Raw genomic sequence first — 21180 nt, 5'->3', positions numbered from 1 at the left:
TGTTGTGGAGCACGGGCTCCAGGTGTGCGGACTTCAGTAGTTGCAGCGCATGGGCTCATTAGTTGTGGCACACAGGCTCAGTAGTTGTGGCACACGGGCTTAGTTGCTCCGCGGCGTGTAGGATCTTCCCGGACCAGGGCTTGAACCCATGTCCCCTGCATTGGCAGGCAGATTCTTAACCACTGCGCCACCAGGGAAGCCCCAACGGTAGGTTTCTTGAGTTCACACCTTGCGTGACGTATTGAATAAGTGTTCTGAAAAATCTCTTCTTGGAGAGTCAGAGATGTTAATTCAGATATGTGACTTCTTTTCCTCAGAAATGACTATTTCATTTTGCTTTTCCTCCACGTAGTTGAGCCCAAAAAGTAAATTTAACCAAGATTTTAAGCCAAAAGAGATATACTTAATGTTTTTTAGCTCTGTATCATTTGGTTGTGTGTGATCTGCGGTTTGTATAGTTTGCCATACTCTTTTTGCCAACCACCCTTCCAGGCCTGAGCTTGGGTAGCACATCACACGTTGACATTAGATGGCTCGGTTGTTGATTAGGAATGCAAGGCCTTAGTCTTCTCAGGGAAAGCAGCCTCTGAAGATTATATAGTGAGGGACTAGTGGAAGTGAAGCATGGAAGTTTGGACTTCTAGTTATGTGACGATTCTTCTCTGCTTATGCGAAGTCACTGATAAGCAGAGAAGGCCCTCAGGATTGCATTCAGCTGGGATGCTTGTGACTGAGTAGCTATACGGGGGAATCACAATTGTGAATTTTCTTGTCACCAGTAGTGAACATTTACAGATTTCCTATCTTACTCATAGCAGCTTTTTTTTTAACATCTTTATTGGAGTATAATTGCTTTACAATGGTATGTTAGTTTCTGCTTTATAACAAAGTGAATCAGTTATACATATATATATGTTCCCATATCTCTTCTCTCTTGCATCTCCCTCCCTATCCCACCCCTCTAGGTGGTCACAAAGCACCGAGCTGATCTCCCTGTGCTATGCGGCTACTTCCCACTAGCTATACATAGTGTATATATGTCCATGCCACTCTCTCACTTTGTCACAGCTTACCCTTCCCCCTCCCCATATCCTCAAGTCCATTCTCTAGTAGGTCTGTGTCTTTATTCCTGTCTTACCCCTAGGTTCTTCATGACATTTTTTTTCCTTAGATTCCATATATATGTGTTAGCATATGGTATTTGTCTTTCTTTTTCTGACTTACTTCACTCTGTATGACAGACTCTAGGTCCATCCACCTCACTACAAATAACTCAATTTCATTTCTTTTTATGGCTGAGTAATATTCCATTGTATATATGTGCCACATCTTCTTTATCCATTCATCCGATGATGGACACTTAGGTTGTTTCCGTCTCCTGGCTATTGTAAATAGAGCTGCAATGAACATTTTGGTACATGACTCTTTTTGAATTATGGTTTTCTCAGGGTATATGCCCAGTAGTGGGATTGCTGGGTCATATGGTAGTTCTATTTGTAGTTTTTTAAGGAACCTCCATACTGTTTTTCATAGTGGCTGTACCAATTCACATTCCCACCACCAGTGCAACAGTGTTCTCTTTTCTCCACACCATCTCCAGCATTTATTGTTTGTAGATTTTTTGATGATGGCCATTCTGACTGGTGTGAGATGATATCTCATTGTAGTTTTGATTTGCATTTCTCTAATGATTATTGATGTTGAGCATTCTTTCATGTGTTTGTTGGCAATCTGTATATCTTCTTTGGAGAAATGTCTATTTAGGTCTTCTGCCCATTTTTGGATTGGGTTGTTTGTTTTTTTGTTATTGAGCTGCATGAGCTGCTTGTAAATTTTGGAGATTAATCCTTTGTCAGTTGCTTCATTTGCAAATATTTTCTCCCATTCTGAGGGTTGTCTTTTGGTCTTGTTTATGGTTTCCTTTGCTGTACAAAAGCTTTTAAGTTTCATTAGGTCCCATTTGTTTATTTTTGTTTTTATTTCCATTTCTCTAGGAGGTGGGTCAAAAAGGATCTTGCTGTGATTTATGTCCTAGAGTGTTCTGCCTATGTTTTCCTCTAAGAGTTGGATAGTTTCTGGCCTTACATTTAGGTCTTTAATCCATTTTGAGCTTATTTTCATGTACGGTGTTAGGGAGTGTTCTAATCTCATACTTTTACTTGTACCTGTCCAGTTTTCCCAGCACCATTTATTGAAGAGGCTGTCCTTTCTCCACTGTACATTCCTGCCTCCTTTATCAAAGATAAGGTGTCCATATGTGCGTGGGTTTATCTCTGGGCTTTCTATCCTGTTCCATTGATCTATATTTCTGTTTTTGTTCCAGTACCATACTGTCTTGATTACTGTAGCTTTGTAGTATAGTCTGAAGTCAGGGAGCCTGATTCCTCTAGCTCCGTTTTTCGTTCTCAAGATTGCTTTGGCTATTTGGGGTCTTTTGTGTTTCCATACAAATTGTGAAATTTTTTGTACTAGTTCTGTGAAAAATGCCAATGGTAGTTTGATAGGGATTGCATTGAATCTGTAGATTGCTTTGGGTAGTAGAGTCATTTTCACAATGTTGATTCTTCCAATCCAAGAACATGGTATATCTCTCCATCTATTTGTGTCATCTTTAATTTCTTTCATCAGTGTCTTATAATTTTCTGCATACAGGTCTTTTGTCTCCTTAGGTAGGTTTATTCCTAGATATTTTATTCTTTTTGTTGCAATGGGAAATGGGAGTGTTTTCTTGATTTCACTTTCAGATTTTTCATCATTAGTGTATAGGAATGCAAGAGATTTCTGTGCATTAATTTTGTATCCTGCTACTTTACCAAATTCATTGATTAGCTCTAGAAGTTTTCTGGTAGCATCTTTAGGATTCTCTATGTATAGTATCATGTCATCTGCAAACAGTGACAGCTTTACTTCTTCTTTTCCGATTTGGATTCCGTATATTTCCTTTTCTTCTCTGATTGCTGTGGCTAAAACTTCCAAAACTATGTTGAATAAGAGTGGTAAGAGTGGGCAACCTTGTCTTGTTCCTGATCTTAGTGGAAATGCTTTCAGTTTTTCACCATTGAGGACGATGTTGGCTGTGGGTTTGTCATATATGACCTTTATTATGTTGAGGAAAGTTCCCTCTTTGCCTACTTTCTGGAGGGTTTTTATCATAAGTGGGTGTTGAATTTTGTCAAAAGCTTTCTCTGCATCTATTGAGATGACCATATGGTTTTTCTCCTTCAATTTGTTAATATGGTGTATCACATTGATTGATTTGCGTATATTGAAGAATCCTTGCATTCCTGGAATAAGCCCCACTTGATCATGGTGTATGATCCTTTTAATGTGCTCTTGGATTCTGTTTGCTAGTATTTTGTTGAGGATTTTTGCATCTATGTTCATCTGTGATATTGGCCTGTAGTTTTCTTTCTTTGTGACATCCTTGTCTGGTTTTGGTATCAGGGTGATGGTGCCTCGTAGAATGAGTTTGGGAGTGTTCCTCCATCTGCTGTATTTTGGAAGAGTTTGAGAAGGATAGGTGTTAGCTCTTCTCTAAGTGTTTGATAGAATTCGCCTGTGAAGCCATCTGGTACTGGGCTTTTGTTTGTTGGAAGATTTTTAATCACAGTTTCAATTTCAGTGCTTGTGATTGGTCTGTTCATATTTTCTATTTCTTCTTGATTCAGTCTTGGCAGGTTGTGCATTTCTAAGAATTTGTCCATTTCTTCCAGGTTGTCCATTTTATTGGCATTTAGTTGCTTGTAGTAATCTCTCATGATCTTTTGTATTTCTGCAGTGTCAGTTGTTCTCCTTTTTCATTTCTAATTCTATTGATTTGACTCTTCTCCCTTTTTCTCTTGATGAGTCTGGCTAATGGTTTATCAATTTTGTTTATCTTCTCAAAGAACCAGCTTTTAGTTTTACTGATCTTTGCTATCATTTCCTTCATTTCGTTTTCATTTATTTCTGATCTGCTCTTTATGATTTCTTTCCTTCTGCTAACTTTGGGGGTTTTTTGTTCTTCTTTCTCTAATTGCTTTAGGTGCAAGATTAGGTTGTTTATTCGAGATGTTTTCCTGTTTCTTAAGGTAGGATTGTATTGCTATAAACTTCCCTCTTAGAACTGCTTTTGCTGCCTCCCGTAGGTTTTGGGTCATCGTGTCTCCATTGTCATTTGTTTCTAGGTATTTTTTGATTTCCTCTTTGATTTCTTCAGTGATCACTTGGTTATTAAGTAGTGTATTGTTTAGCCTCTATGTCTTTGTATTTTTTACAGATCTTTTCCTGTAATTGATATCTAGTCTCATAGCGTTGTGGTCGGAAAAGATACTTGATACAATTTCAGTTTTCTTAAATTTACCAAGGCTTGATTTATGACCCAAGATATGATCTATCCTGGAGAATGTTCCATGAGCATTTGAGAAAAATGTGTGTTCTGTTGTTTTTGGATGGAATGTCCTATAAATATCAGTTTAATTTATCATTTAAAGCTTGTGTTTCCTTATTTATTTTCATTTTGGATGATATATCCATTGGTGAAAGTGGGGTGTTAAAGTCCTCTACTATGAATGTGTTACTGTCGATTTCCCCTTTTATGGCTGTTAGTATTTGCCTTATGTATTGAGGTGCTCCTATGTTGGGTGCATAAATATTTACAATTGTTAAATCTTCTTCTTGGATCGATCCCTTGATCATTATGTAGTGGCCTTCTTTGTCTCTTGTAATAGCCTTTATTTTAAAGTCTATTTTGTCTGATATGAGAACTGCTACTCCAGCTTTCTTTTGGTTTCCATTTGCATGGAATATCTTTTTCCATCCCCTCACTTTCAGTCCGTATGTGTCTCTAGGTCTGAAGTGGGTCTCTTGTAGACAGTGTATATATGGGTCTTGTTTTTGTATCCATTCAGCCAATCTGTGTCTTTTGTTGGGAGCATTTGATCCATTTACATTTCAGGTAATTATCGATATGTATGTGCCTATTCCCATTTTCTAATTGTTTTGGGTTTGTTATTGTAGGTCTTTTCCTTCTGTTGTGTTTCTTGCCTAGAGAAGGTCCTTGAGCATTTGTTGTAAAGCTTGTTTGGTGGTGCTGAACTCTCTCAGCTTTTGCTTGTCTGTAAAGGTTTTAATTTCTCCATCAAATCTGAATGAGATCGTTGCTGGGTAGAGTAATCTTGGTTGTAGGTTTTTCTCCTTCATCACTTTAAATATGTCCTGCCAGTCCCTTCTGGCATGCAGAGTTTCTGCTGAAAGATCAGCTGTTAACCTTATGGGGATTCCCTTGTGTGTTATTTGTTGTTTTTCCCTTGCTGCTTTTAATATGTTTTCTTTGTGTTTAATTTTTGACAGTTTGATTAATATGTGTCTTGGCATGTTTCTCCTTGGACTTATCCTGTATGGTACTCTCTGTGCTTCCTGGACTTGATTAACTATTTCCTTTCCCATATTAAGGAAGTTGTCAACTATAATCTCTTCAAATATTTTCTCAGTCCCTTTCTTTTTCTCTTCTTCTTCTGGAACCCTTATAATTCGAATGTTGGTGCGTTCAATGTTGTCCCAGAGGTCTCTGAGACTGTCCTCAGTTCTTTTCATTCTTTTTTCTTTATTCTGCTCTGCAGTAGTTATTTCCACTATTTTATCTTCCAGGTCACTTATCCGTTCTTCTGCCTCAGTTACTCTGCTATTGATCCCTTCTAGAGGTTTTTTTTTTTTTTTTTTTTTCTGTACACAGGCCTCTCACTGTTGTGGCCTCTCCCGTTATGGAGCACAGGCTCCAGACGTGCAGGCTCAGCGGCCATGGCTCACAGGCCCAGCTGCTCCGCAGCATGTGGGATCCTCCCGGACCGGGGCACGAACCTGTGTCCCATGCATCGGCAGGCAGACTCTCAACTACTGCACCACCAGGGAAGCCCTAGAGTATTTTTAATTTCGTTTATTGTGTTATTCATCGTTGCTTGTTTCATCTTTAGTTCTTCTAGGTCCTTGTTAAATGTTTTTTGCATTTTGTCTACTCTATTTCCAAGATTTTGGATCATCTTTACTATCATTATTCTGAATTCTTTTTCAGGTAGACTGCCTATTTCCTCTTCATTTGTTAGGTCTGGTGGGTTTTTATCTTGCTCCTTCATCTGCTGTGTGTTTTTCTGTCTTCTCATTTTGCTTATCTTACTGTGTTTGGGGTCTCCTTTTTGCAGGCTGCAGGTTCGTAGTTCCCGTTGTTTTTGGTGTCTGCCCCCAGTGGTTAAAGTTGGTTCAGTGGGTTGTGTAGGCTTCTTGGTGGAGGGGACTAGTGCCTGTGTTCTGGTGGATGAGGCTGGATCTTGTCTTTCTGGTGGGCAGATCCACGTCTGGTGGTGTGTTTTGGGATGTCGTGGCCTTATTATGATTTTAGGCAGCCTCTCTACTAATGGGTGGGGTTGTGTTCCTGTCTTGCTAGTTGTTTGGCATAGGGTGTCGAGCACTGTAGTTTGCTGGTCGTTGAGTGAAGCTGGGTGTTGGTGTTGAGATGGAGATCTCTGGGAGATTTTCGCCGTTTGATATTACGTGGAGCTGGGCGGTCTCTTGTGGACCAGTGTCCTGAAGTTGGCTCTCCCACTTCAGAGGCACAGCACTGACTCCTGGCTGCAGCACCAAGAGCCTTTCATCCACATGCTCAGAATAAAAGGGAGAAAAAGTAGAAAGAAAGAAAGGAAGAAAGAAAGAAAAGAAAGAAAGAAGGAAAGAGAGAAGATAAAATAAAATAAAATAAAGTAAGATAAAATAAAGTTATTAAAAATAATTATTAAGAAAAAAATTTTTTTAAAGTAAAAAAAAAAAAACAAAAACGGACGAATAGAACCCTAGAACAAATGGTGGAAGCAAAGCTATACAGACAAAATCTCACACAGAAGCATACACATACACACTCACAAAAAGGAAAAGGGGGAAAAAAATAAATCTTGCTCTCAAAGTCCACCTCCTCAATTTGGGATGATTCATTGTCTGTTTAGGTATTCCACAGATGCAGGGCACATCAAGTTGATTGTGGAGCTTTAATCTGCTGCTTCTGAGGCTGCTGGGAGAGATTTCCCTTTCTCTTCTTTGTTTGCACAGCTCCCGGGGCTCAGCTTTGGATTTGGCCCCACCTCTGCGTGTAGGTCGCGGGAGGGCGTCTGTTCTTCGCTCAGATAGGACGGGTTAAAGGAGCAGCTGCTTTGGGGGCTCTGGCTCACTCACACTGGGGAAAGGGAGGGGCGCGGATGCGGGGCGGGCCTACGGCGGCAGAGGCCAGCGTGACGTTGCACCAGCCTGAGGCGCACCATGCGTTCTCCCGGGGAAGTTGTCCCTGGATCCCGGGACCCTGGCAGTGGCGGGCTGCAAGGCTCCGGGGAGGGGAGGTGTGGACAGTGACCTGTGCTCGCACACAGGCTTCTTCGTGGCGGCAGCAGCAGCCTTAGCGTCTCATGCCCGTCTCTGGGGTGTGCGCTGTTAGCCGTGGCTCGCGCCCGTCTCTGGAGCTCCTTTCAGCAGCGCTCTGAATCCCCTCTCCTCGCACACCAGGAAACAAAGAGGGAAGAAAAAGTCTCTTGCCCCTTCGGCAGGTCCAGGCTTTTCCCGGACTCCCTCCCGGCTAGCCGTGGTGCACTAACCCCGTGCAAGCTGTGTTCATGCCGCCAACCCCAGTCCTCTCCCTGCGCTCCGACCGAAGCCCGAGCCTCAGCTCCCAGCCCCGCCCATCCCGGTGGGTGAGCAGACAAGCCTCTCGGGCAGGTGAGTGCTGGTCGGCACCGATCCTCTGTGCGGGATTCTCTCCGCTTTGCCCTCCGCACCCCTGTGGCTGTGCTCTCCTCCGCGGCTCCAAAGCTTCCCCCCCTCCGCCACCCGCAGTCTCCACCCGCGAAGGGGCTCCTAGTGTGTGGAAACCTTTCTCCTTCACGGCTCCCTCCCACTGGTGCAGGTCCCGTCCCTATTCTTTTGTCTCTGTTTATTCTTTTTTCTTTTGCCCTACCCAGGTACGTGGGGAGTTTCTTGCCTTTTGGGAGGTCTGAGGTCTTCTGCCAGCGTTCAGTAGGTGTTCTGTAGGAGTTGTTCCACGTGTAGATGTATTTCTGATGTATCTGTGGGGAGGAAGGTGATCTCCGCGTCTTACTCTTCCACCATCTTCCCCTTGAGCCACTCATAGCAGCTTTCATTCCTTTTCAAGACAGGTTTCTCTAGTTCAGGATCGCAATGATAATAGAACCTATTACCCAGCAAGTGAAAAAAAGGCCTCAGAGTCATCACTACCCTCAGAACCACCTTGAAAACCTGCACTTCCTCTAGCCTTTCCCATCTCAGAAAGTAATGACCCATCTCTTGCAGTTGCTCAGATGAAAACTTTGGTGTCTGAGCTGTGAGTGGAGGAGTGAGTCCCCTTTATTGCGTCTGTAAGGGTCGCTCCAGCACGGCAATGGGAATTACACTGGGAGAGGCATTGGAAGTGAAAGGATCTGTCATGCTCACAGGTCGTAGAGACGGAGGCCCGGCACACCACACAGGGGGCCAAATGGGAAGAGGGTCCAAGGAGCGGGCTCACCGAAGCAGGCAGGGAGCCGAGAGAGAGTGAGGACCCGTGGGCAGGGGTCTTTATTTGGGGTCAGGGTGGAGAGGACAAGCAGAAGGTGCGAGGTATTTCACTGTTGGGTTTGAATGTCACGAGGTGAGTGTCAGGGGAGGGCAAGAAGGGGAACTTGTGGCAGGGACCAGCCTTGTCACCCGCGTGGACCTGGTCATCGGGGCGGGATGCTTCAGCCTGTTTGTGGGGATGTTGAGGTGTCAGGAAAATATGAGGTTTTTACAATTTACAGTACAGTGTTATCTTGATCTTTCTTTGTCTCATATGCCACATCGGATCCATTAGCATATCTTCTCGGTGCTACCTTACATTGTATCCAGAATCCAACTTCTCAACACCTTTACCACAGCTATCAGAACCACCATCCTGGTCTAGGCCACCATTACCCCTCACCTAGATTATTGCAGAAGCCTCCGTATCTGAATTTCCTGCTTCCACCTTTGATCCCCTGTGTTTTATTTTCCATACAGTAGCCAGAGTGATCCTTTTAAAATTAGTCAAATTATGTCAGTTTTCTGTTCATATTCCTCCACTGACTTCTCTTCTTGCTCAGAGTGAAATCCCAGGTCTTTACTGTGGTCTTTGACCTTATCTACATCTACTTTCCTGCCCTGGCCACCTCACGTGCTTCAGTACCCTAAATGTGCTCCTGCCTCAGGGCCTTTGCACTTGCTGTTCCCCCTGCCTGTACCATTCCTCCACTGCATGTCCTCATGGCTCACTTCCTCACTTTCTTCAGGTCTCTGTTTAGATATCATAGCGCTATTCCAACTCTGTCTTCCCTTACTTGACTTTATTTTTCTTTATAATACATATCACCAACTAGCACGTTTATTATATTTAGTTGTATATTTATAAATTGTCTTTCCTCACTGGACTGTGTTTTATGATCATAGGGGCTTCAGCTTTTTTCATTGATGTATTTCCAGCACCTTGAACCTAACTTGGCACAGAGTAGGACACTCAAAAACTATTGAGGGAATGACTCAGAGCTAAATATAATGAGTAGAATTAACATTCAGGCATTCACCAGTAATTTATTTGTTATCATAGCATTCTTATTTTAAATTTAGTAAGCTTGTTGATTTGTTTTATAAAAATGATGGGATACCTCTATAAAAGTAGATATTAGCCGGAAACTTCTTCCTGGGGCAGAGTAATTTTGTGGATCTAGTAAAAGTATTGAAGATAGCTTAAAAAAAACAAATTTGGTAAATATCTGCAATAATTTAACACATTTATTCATTTCTGTTTATACTTTTATTCTAAATGCTAGTTGTTTATAAAAGGTATTCTGCCTTAATTGGCCGTTCGTAAAAGAAACCGTTTTCATTTCTGTGGTTATGGCTTACTTTCAGGTCTTGCATTTCACTGAAGGAGCCAGACCACAAATATTTCAAGGACGCTATTTAATTAAAAGCCTTTGTAGTGAAGCTGTAAGTTGTCAATTTCACAAGTATTTATTAAGTATTCTCTGTATACAGGTAGTATACTATGTATAGTAGAATACATAGATAAATACCATATAGCCAGAGTCTTTATGGAGGCTTGGAGTTTAGTAGAAGGAAATAGATGTAATAGTGTAATAAAATGTTATATGTGCTATGAATTAAATAGATACAAAATAGCTTGGAGTGTTTGGGAAATTCCATACAGTTCTGTGTATCTGGAGTGCAGAGATTATGGGGTAGGGAGTATATGTGTTTGTGGGTGAGTGTGAGAGAGAGCACTTAGGGAAGGAAAGAGAAGCAGAGAGAGAGAGATTATCATATAAAAAGGAAAGAAGGGAGGGCTTATAACTGTTACAACTGTTAGAGGTAGGCAGTGACCAGGTTGTGCAGAACAACGTGTTGAGAGTTCAGGGAGCCGGTGAGACCTATTTAGCTCAGCCCCTTAGCAGTCCTTGTCTAAAGTGGTGACCTTTTAAGGAAATAAGGTAATTGAATGTAGAACGAGGAAGAGGACTCTAGGATGGTTGCTAGCTTTCTAACTTGGAGAATAATGAAATCATCAATTAAGACAAAATGTATTGATACTAGATGAGAAGAGCAGGTTTCTTGGGGAAGGAGCTTAGTTGTGATTTGTTGAGTTTGAGGTATCTGCATGTACCTGTGCTGGTAAATGTTTATTCACTGGCTCTCTGAAGAAAAGCATGCTTATATGTATGTATATGTTTATTATAAATTTTATTGATATGAAGACTGGAGCACATAATTGACAGATGATAGGTATATAATGCTCTCTATTATAACTTCCATATTGATTCTCAGAATGCGTCATTGTTTGCCAGACTTCTGTATCTATAACCAACCTGTGGCTGCGGTTGACGAGAGTGTAGTTCTGACATGAATATTTCCTTTAAAGATTAAGACTAAGTGACAACTAAGGTATGTGACAGAACTCTACTCTTAGTCTATGAAGTGACGTCTTTGCTGAATCAGATGATAGGTTTTGAACAATGGAAGAGTATTTCCTCAATTTTTTGTACTATTCACAATGGAATGGCCACAAACATGTCACATTTTTAAGTTTGATCTGCAATACTAACATTTTCTCCATCACTTTAAGTCTAGACAATCAACAGAACAATAAATCAAACCCTTATTTGTAGTGCTTGCCAGTTTCCATGCTTTAAGTGTTCCCACCATGGCCAGTTTCAAGCGACTAATGTGATGTCTCTGAACACAGAGTTGGGGAAGATAGGCAGTGGCACACCATTATAATATCCCCATCATACAGATACAGTGGATACATATAACATCAGAGATGATAAAGAAATAAATAAGAAATGATGAATTTGAGCATTTATTTCCTTTGTTTTTAATATAATGTATTTAATTGTAAGTTTATAAATCTAATTTTTAATAAAAGCTGTGCTTAATAACCAGCTCACAAAATTCTTGAAAATTTTGCAGTTGGCCCTCATGACCCAGTAGCAGCAGACTGTAGTACACAGCTGTCTGTGGGCCGTCTAGGTGAAGATGTACGATTAATTCATGGATCTTTTCCTTAGAAGTTGGGTCTAAACTAGAGATGCTAATTCAGGAATCATTCCCAGGCTGGTTGAAGCTTTGGGGATAGAAATTGTCCAGGGAGAGCAAGTGGAAAGAGTGAGTCGAGTGAGAAGCGATCCCAGGGCAGAGCCCTGGGGGAATATCCACTCTAATGGATGAGCTGGGCAGGAAGAGCCAGGGATCCCACCGAGCAGGGCCACGTGGAGAAAGAGAGCTTTCTAAGGAGACCTGCATTGTCGAGCCCCAGAGAAGTCAAGTAGGGAAGAGTTGAAGAGTGTCTGTTGACTGAACAGCAGATTGCTAGTTGTATTGGTGGTAGACATCTCGGTGGAAGTGGTGGGTACTGAAGCTAAAATTTCCGTTTGATAAAATGAGTGGGAAATGAGAAACCAGAGGCTGCAGTTTTAGATGTTCCTTTGTAGGACTTCACTGTAAAGGAAGTGATGGGGACAAGGACGGATGGTAGGTGGATAGAAATTAATGTCAGACTTCATCGTATTTATAATGTGTAGGGAAGGAGCCATGGGTTACAGGTGGCTAGTGAAGCAAGGTCTACGAGAGGAGGGGTCCTCTTCTGGGGTAGAAAGACTGCTCAAGCAAAAGGAACACTTTGTGAAATAGAAGAAAGCGCGTGAAGGAGATTGCAGGTATAGATGTGTTTTTACGTGTGGGCATAAGAAATTGTCTTTACCGTAGTTTGCTGTTAAATGGCATGAGCATTTGCTGGTGGCCAGGCCGAACGTACCCACTCTTGCTTTAATGTAGTCCTGCAGTAGAGGGCTTACACATAAGTCACTTGGTAGTTAGCAACTCCTAGTTTGCCTGTTCCCCCTTTTTGCTAGACTAGAAGAATTAAGTTAGGGGATTCTCTGGTGGCGCAGTGGTTGAGAGTCCGCCTGCAGATGCAGGGGACACGGGTCCGTGCCCCGGTCCGGGAAGATCCCACATGCCGCGGACCGGCTGGGCCCGTGAGCCATGGCCGCTGAGCCTGCGCATCCGGAGCCTGTGCTCCGCAATGGGAGAGGCCACAACAGTGAGAGGCCCGCATACCGCGCGCAAAAAAAATTAAGTTATTATTAATCCTAATAAATACTAGTGTCTCAAAGTAAAAGCTCTGAAATGGGCATGAGGAAACATGCATGTGCAAGGTGAAGATCAGTAACTGATGTTAATGCCAACACATCTCTCAGTGTGCTTGTGAAGTTCATAATAGGTGCTCATGGCTGTGAGGTGCCTGTGGAAGACAGGGAAGATCCTTATTCCTGCAAACTACTCAACATCACGCATCCAGGTAAGTCTTCTTTTTCCTCAGCCTTATGACTGCTGTATACACTGGTCTTCCTTTACCCACGAGGGATACATTCCAAGACCCCCCGTGGATGCCTGAAATCCTGCTAGAACCAAGCCCTGTGTATACCGTGTTTTTTCCTGTTCATACATACCGATGATAAAGTTTAATTTATAAATTAGGCACAGTAAGAGATTACTAACAGTAAGTAATAGTAAGATAGGACAATTACAACAACATACTATAATAAAATTTATGTGAATATGGTCTCTCTCTGTCAAAATATCTTATTGTACAAATTTAATGCCTTTTCCATTTAACTAAGCACTTTTCCTGCACGTAGTCATAACTTTGGCCGTTTGAAGTGTGACAGCAAAATTAGCACAAATTTCTTTTTCCTTGTTTACAACTTCACAGAATATTCTTGCAGTAGATCTTAGCAATCTCAGCATATGATTTTTTTTTCCTTATTAAGTGGAGAACTTTTACCCATTCACTTGAAGGAAGCACTTCATGGCTTCTCTTTAGCATATCCGAATTGCCAGCATCACCACTCTTGCGCTTTGGGGCCTTAGTTAAGTAAAATAAGGGTGACGTGAACACAAGCACTGTGATGCCTCGAGGGTTGGTCTGACAACTGAGGTGGCTACTATGTGACTCACCGGTGGGATATGCTGGACAAAGGGATGGGTCACAGCCCAGGCAGGGTGGAGATAGATGGCATGAAATTTCATCATGCTGCTCAGGACAGCATGCAGTTTAAAACTTATGAATTATTTCTGGAATTTTCCATTTAATATTTTTGGACCACAGTTAACTGTGGGTAACTGAAAAGCAAAACCACAGATGGCAGGTTGGGGAGGGGGGGATTACTGCACAGGTTTGATGTTGAGGAAGAGTTGTTGAGCTGAATAAGTACCGTGGTCTGCTTTTAGCAGACTAAAATCAAACTTGCCTCAAAATGTAGCTTTCATCCTTCCTGACAGACTAACCACTCTGGGCATCTGTGAAGACTCTTCATAGATAGATATGTAATTTTAGGATCCAGGAGAGTTTATTTTTCAGTATGATTCAAACGCATCTGGAAATTCCTTAAGCATAGACAAATCCTGAGTTACTGAAGTTTAAACTTAAGGAAAACTGCTGATTTCATCAGCCTGCTGGTTTATAATAGCCTTGATACAAATATTGTGACTCAGCTTTCTCTAAGAATTATTGCCTAAGCTTCTGCAAGAGAAACAAATAGTAAAAAAAATTGAAAATACAAGTAATATTTTTTTATTCCTTACAGTTAAAAATTTGTGATAGTTCTGATGAGGATGAAGAAAGGTGATCCTAGTTAGGTTCTCCGTTTTACCAGGGAACCAATTTTAGAAATTTGATAACTCTATACCTGTATATCTTTATTTATTAGCATTTCCCATTATGTTCAGCTGTGGTTCTAAGGGAGATGAAACTCTCCCAAATCTTAAATGTACTGATTATGACTTCAGGTGTTTTAAGATTTGTCACACCTCTATAATTATGTGCACCTTGCCTTTGTAGGCAGCAGTAGTGTAATGGTTAAGAGCGTGGGTTCTGGAGTCAGGCCTCCTGGCTTTAAGTCTAGGCTGCATCATCTTCTAGCTGTATGACCTTCGAACAATTATTTACTACTCTGTGCCTCAGTTTCGTCATCTGTAAACTGGGGGTAAACAGTACTTACCTTATAGGGACTGACTTGAGGATGAAATACGTTGAGACATATGAAATATTTAGAATAGTTCCTGGGACATGTTCAGTATTTAATATTGTTATTTTTAAAGGACCTGCCTTTTTGTAAAATTGGGTTGCAATCATATTTTTTAATGAATTGGACCATATTTTCAGGTCTGCATTGTAAAGCAGAGGTTTCTTACTTAGGATGTCTATGAATTTAGTTAACAGTGTAAGCAAAATTTTGTGTATGATTGTTTTTTTCTGGGGAGAGGGTGCTTTAGCTTTCACTGGGGTCCCAAAGGGACCATGAACCTAATAAAATATTGTATCACTGATGATGTAAGAGTAGCCTAGAACAAATTATGTTTGAAATCCAAAACCAAGCCAAACCAAATTTTAAGAAACCTTACCTTTAGATTAACCAGACTTTACCATTTTAAGTGCTATTATTCATTAATGGTAAAAGAGTGGAGTTTTTCACTAATAGAAAATTTTCATATATATAATACCTAGGTTACCAATTTTTAAAAATAGATATAACTAAATTACCATTGAACCTAATTTTATCTCTTTGATAATTTAAATGGCATTTAGATTTATTTAAATACCTTAAGGTCGCCATGAACATTAATCATCATGATACTCTTGGATGTATAGAAGTTTGATTAATAGCATTATCAAAGCAGCAGGCTATCTTGTGTCCAGGTAGCTTGAAGTTCAAGGAGCATTTGTTTTAGGTAGAAAATAGTTGTGTTATAATGTGCTTAACCTACTGCCTTTAATGGACATGCTTCACTTTGGATATCCTATTTACTGAGTATATTAAAGAGAAAAACTTTTGTTATTATCCAGTATATTTGGAGTCTAGACTCTCCGGCCAGTGCTTGCCCCAGCCCATGACAAAATCTGTATCCTCCTTTTTTCCCTCCTGCTCATGTGTGTAATTGGGAAGGAGCCATCAATTCCATTTAGTCACATTTTATTGAGCATCTACTAAGTGTAAAATAGCATTCTAGGAACTCTAAAGTAGGGATCCAAATGATCTGCTGGAGTATGGGAAGAAAACAGGATTTATTTTTATCTGAAAATTAAATGTAATCTTTATTAATATTGAATATATTAACTGACATTAATATGTGTATATTTTGTACATAAATATGACATTAATATGTGTACAAATGTTTTTAACTGGGTTGTGTGATCTGTAAAGTTGGAAAACCACAGCTCTAAAAAAATACAAAGAACTTTGATAAAATAATCTTTTAAAATAAGTTTTTATGTTATTTCTCAAGGTGACACTGATATTCTCAGCCATATTAGCTGCTTCATGTAATCTATCCTGATTCATTTATGGTAATTGAGAAAATTTTCCAAAAAGGACTGTTTTTGGCTTTGATTAGACAGCTCTGGGGACATAGAAAAAGCACTGAATTAGAAGTCAATAAATCTGGGTTTGATTCCTGGCTCTGCCACTTTCTGTGACCTTAATCAGATGTATCTCTGGGCCTCATTTTCTTAATCTGTAAACTGGAGATAATGTCACAACCACATAGAGTAGTTGTAAAGATTAAATATGATGGGAGGTGGCACATAGTAGGTGGTCAGAAATGCTTACTGTGTTTGATGTGCTTGTCTTGTTAGTTGAAGTGATTTCAGTTACTTTCGTACTGTGATAATTGCCCAACATCACAAAAATTGCTCAACAAGACGTGGGATTTTTGGAATTTGCAGAGCAAGACTAAATTTACTCATTGTTTATGACTGCAATTAGTACTGTTTTTATTATCCCCATTTATCCAACCTTTCCTAATAGATGCCTTTAAATTTAATATTCCCCTGTAGCGTTTATACATACAGACGCACACGTGTATAAAAAAAGTTTATTAAAGTAGTTCTTAAATATTTTACTTAGATGTGGTTGAAAACTTCATTCTTAAATTTCAAAATGAGGTTTTTTTTTTTCTGGAAGCAGCCATATTTCTGAAGCACTTTAAAAATTTATTGCCATTTGTGAAAGAATTATATAACATATAATTATCTAGATTTTGCTATCAAGCCCACTTCATATTAGTAAAATAAAAGTTTGTTTTCGTTTGATTATGTAAAACTCCTTTTCTCATTCTTCCTTAGTTTTGAATCAGGAAATTGAGGCGTTCAGTCTTTTGGAAGACACTTCATCAGGGCTCTCTGAGGACCGAGTTGTCAGCGTGAGCTTCCGAGTTCTCTATCCAATCGTTATTACCAGCCTTGGGGTGTTTTATGATGCCAGTGATGTGGGTTTCCAGAGGAACATCACCGTCAAGCTTTATCAAGCAGAACAGGAGGTGTGCACTGCTTCGTACATGCTTTTCCCCACTTTTCTCTTTCAAAATCATCAGCTTTTCCTCATGGCAATGAGTAGGTTGGGAGACTTCCACCTTTCTTCCCTTACTGATTAGACACATTATAGTGTAATGTATTACAGTGCTAGTTTGAGGAGAGAATTCTAATGAATAAATGTGTTATACCTAGGAAAGGAGGAGTTGGACCAGATTAGAAATTTCCAACCTAAAATCCCCTAAATCCTAAGGAATTTCAAAAGTTGATAACGAATATTTAAAGTTTGGGACTTACAGGTATAAGCAAGTCTTATTGCCTCTTTCTTCCAACCCTAAAAGTCTATCACCATAATACAGGCTAACAGCTGCTTTAAATCTTTTTTGTAATAAGGGTGTAGAGAGAATAAAAGTTTAAAACAGCTAGGGTTACTGTTTCTGATATTTGAGAAAACCTAATTTGTTCACAGAGTGTATCTGAAGGAGTGTAGCAAGGAATTGTATTTGAAAAGATCTGTCCCTGGGTTTTAAACTGCAGAAATCTTGAAAGAATTATACAATGAGCACCCGTATATCCACCACCTAAATTCTACAATATTTTGCTGTATTTGCTTTATGACGTCTATAGTCATTCATTGATCTTTTTTTAAAAATGTATTTTAGATTAACTTACAGGCATCAGTACCCTTCAACCCTAAACATTTTAGTGTGCATATAATTAACTAGACTTTAATATTTGTTTATGGTTTAAAAAAATTTAGAGTATAAGGTGCATTCAGTTGTTTAAACTGTGTAAACCTGTGTAATCCAAACTCCCATTACCCAACCCCATTACCTAGAGGCAACCACTGTTCTATTTTTTTTTTAACATGGACTAGTTTTGCCTGTTGTAGGATTTTATGTATAGATAGAATCATATACTAAGCACTCTCCTGTGTAAGGCTTCTTTCACCCAACATAATGGTTTTGAAACTCATCCATGTCATTGTATCAGTGAATTTTTCCTTTTCCTTCTTTTAATTGCGAAGTTGTATTCCAACAATATATGATGTTTATGTGTTCTGTTGATGGGCATCTGGAATATTTCCAGGGTTTTTCCTCCTTTATTCTGTTACTGTGATGAATTACATTTATTAACTTTGCAGTGTTAAATCAATTTCCTATTCCTCTTGATCACAACATATTATTCTTTATATATTGCTGGAAATTGTATTTCTTGTGCATGGCATGTAGTTGGGTCTTCCTTTTTATCCAGTCTGGGAGTCTCTGCTTTTTACATGGAGGGTTATTCCATTTATATTTAATGCATTTATTAAAGTGGTTGGATTTCAGTTTTTCATTTTGCTATTTGTTTTCTGTTCTACTTTTTTTATTTGTTTCTCTTTTCCTCTGTTTCCTGCCTGCTTTCGGGTTAATAGAATTTTTTACAATTTTTTACAATTTTTTACAATTCCATTTTAACTTTTCTGTTGTTCTTTTAGCTACAGCTCTTTGTACTATTACTTTGTGGGAGCTTGGTTGACATAAGAATTACAATATATATCCTGAACTTTTCAGTCTTCTTTAAGTTAACGTTGTACCCCTTCATGTAAAATATAAGAACCTTGCCATTATATAATTCCATTTACCATCCCCTGTCTTTGCTCTAGTTGTCATATGCCTTATATCTATATGTGCTATAAATCCCACAACACAGTGTTACAATTTTTGCTTTAAACAGCTAACTGTATTAAAGTAATTTAGAGGAAAAAGCCTTTTATATTTGCCCACTTACTTACCATTTCTGGTGCTCTTCATTCCTCCTGAATGTCTCCTTTGGCCCAAATCAAATCCTTTACCAATTTTTGTAGTACAGGTTGACTGGTGATGATTTTGCTTAGTTTTCATTTTTCTGAAAATGTTTTTAATTTGCATTTATTCTTCCCCTCCTTTATTTTTGTGGGATATTTTCTGGATATTGAAATTCTGGGTTGCCTTTTTTTTCTTTTCAATATTTTGAAGATGTCATTCCAGTGTTTTCTGGCCTCCATTTTTTCTGGTGAGAAGTCAACCTTCCTTATGTTGTTCCCGTGTATGATGTATGTAATATGGGTTTTGTTTTTTTCCTGGCTAATTTTAAGATTTTTCTCTTTATATGTATTTGGTTTTAAGCAGTTTGGCTGTGTTGTACCTTGGTGTGGTTTTTCTTTGTTCTGCTCAAGGTTTGCCAAGTTTTTCAATCCATAAATTTATGTCTTTTACCAAATTTGGGAAACTTTCAGCTCTTATTTCTTCAAAAATTTTTCCCAGCCCCATTTCTCTCTACTCATTCTGGGATTCCAGCCACATGTATGTTAGACCTTTTGGTACTGTCCTGCAGATCACAAAACTGTTTTTTCTTTTTTTCAGTTTTTTCTCTCTTTTTCAAATTTGATAATTTCTGTTAATCAGTATTCAAATTTATTGACTCTTCTGTCATATCAAATCTGTTAAGCCTAGCCAGTGAATTTTTTTTTTAGATATTGTACTCTCTAGTTCTAGAATTTCCATTTAATTCTCTTTTGTAATTTATATTTCTCTAAAATTTACTATTTTTCTAAATTCATTTTGAGCATATTTTCTCTGTGGGCTTGACCTTACTTGTAATAAGAGTTTTAAAATCCTGTGTCTGCTATTCTAAATTGGAGTCATCTTGGCCTGTCTTCATTGATTATCATTGTTTCTCTTGCACATGGTAACATTTTCCTGTTTTATCTTACATCGAGTAACTTTGGATTATATCCTAGATATTGCGAATAATTCATTGTAGGATCTCTGGATCCTATTATATTCTTTGAGGAGTATTGATTTTTTGTTTGTTTCTTTTAGCAGTCAGTGAAATTAGCTGGGCACAGACTCTAAACGCTGTCTTCCTTGTAGTGAGCAGCAGCTGAAATCTCTAGTCTATTCTTTTGGACTTAGATGGGCTGCTTGGATTCTGTTTTGAATATGTACTTCGTGAGTCAGCCACAGATTAGGACAGAATTTATGTGAAGAACTGAGGATTCTGTCTGTGACCCTTTCCTTTCTGGGGTTTTCTTCCTCACTTGTTAGCTGATGTGTTTGTCTCCACCCTGCCTTCTGCTTTGCAAACAGAAAGACTGCAGTTTTTATTTCAGAATTTAGGTGCCCCCTGAGGTATGCCTCAGACAAAGAGCCATTAAAAAACAAAAAGTGGGGGAAGCACACCCAGTGTCTTTCTCATCTCCTTGATATTGCTTTTCCTCCAGTTTCTGCCGGCTTTGTGTGCATCCCAGTGCCTTAAGCTCTTTCTTTTTTTAAAATGTTTTGTCTACTGTTCATAATTGTTATCTATAGGAGAATTGGTCTTGATATCACTGGAAGCAGAACTCTGTTCATTTTTTTTAGGCGTCTTTTAAAATGTTTTTATATTTATTTATTTCTTGGCTGTGTCGGGTCTTAGTTGTGGCACACGGGGTCTTAGTTGCGGCATGCGGGCTCTTTGTTGTGGCATGCTGGTTCCAGAGCCTGTGGGCTCAGTAGTTGCAGTGTGCGGGCTCCAGGATGTGTGGGCTCTGTAGTTGTGAACAGGCTCCAGGGCACATGGGCTCCGTAGTTGCGGTGCACAGGCTGTCTACTTGTGGCGCACGGGCTCAGTAGTTGTGCCACACGGGCTTAGTTGCCCCGTGGCATATGGGATCTTAGTTCCCCGTCCAGAGATTGAACCAGCGTCCCCTGCATTACAAGTTGGATTCTTAACCACTGGACCACAGGGAAGTCCCCCTGTATTATTGTTAATGTTGGTTGTTACTAACAGGGTACAATGTTACAGTCAGCGATAAACACACAAATAAAGGTTAAATTTCTTGTTTGCAGTTTATCCTAGTCCTTTGTCCTCCAAAGAATTTATGTAGTTTGTAAATGTGCTTAATGACATAAATATAAATATAAGAGAGGGAACAAATCTTAGTGATGATTCCAGCCATTATGATTCCAGTGAGAAAAGCTTTGTCATGTTACTCAAGTATAGGAGTTCATATATTATTGTGGTTAAAGGTTTCATTGATATCGAAGCTCAAATAGGTAACTGGAATAGCAGTACTCCGAATTCCACTGTCAACCTTATCTAGAAATTAGGATCAATCTTGAATGTTTTTTGATACTTAATTTTCTTAGTAGATATAGTCTTTTTTTAAACTATTCATAATGTTTGAGTTGTCACTCAAGTAGTTTGGTTCAGATGTACAGTATTTTGGTCATGTTGATTTCACTTTTAGTTGCCATGTTTTTACCCAAGGAGAGGTTAATCTT

General features: G+C 39.5%; 1 protein-coding gene across 5 annotated transcripts in view; it reads left to right on the top strand.

The window, feature by feature from the left end:
• B3GALNT2 (beta-1,3-N-acetylgalactosaminyltransferase 2) overlaps positions 1 to 21180 on the top strand; it is a 57933-nt gene that overhangs the window by 12072 nt on the left and 24681 nt on the right. For all 5 annotated transcript variants that reach the window (XM_033431269.2, XM_049697342.1, XM_033431267.2 and 2 more), the window contains 2 exons: positions 12780 to 12880; positions 16706 to 16899. In XM_033431269.2, the coding sequence (XP_033287160.1) occupies positions 12780 to 12880; positions 16706 to 16899 (295 nt within the window). The remainder of the gene's footprint in view (positions 1 to 12779; positions 12881 to 16705; positions 16900 to 21180) is intronic.

The sequence above is a fragment of the Orcinus orca genome, chromosome 14 (assembly GCF_937001465.1).
Source record: "Orcinus orca chromosome 14, mOrcOrc1.1, whole genome shotgun sequence".
Classification (NCBI taxonomy): Eukaryota; Metazoa; Chordata; class Mammalia; order Artiodactyla; family Delphinidae; genus Orcinus; species Orcinus orca.
This window is presented reverse-complemented; position numbering and strand designations above follow the sequence as displayed.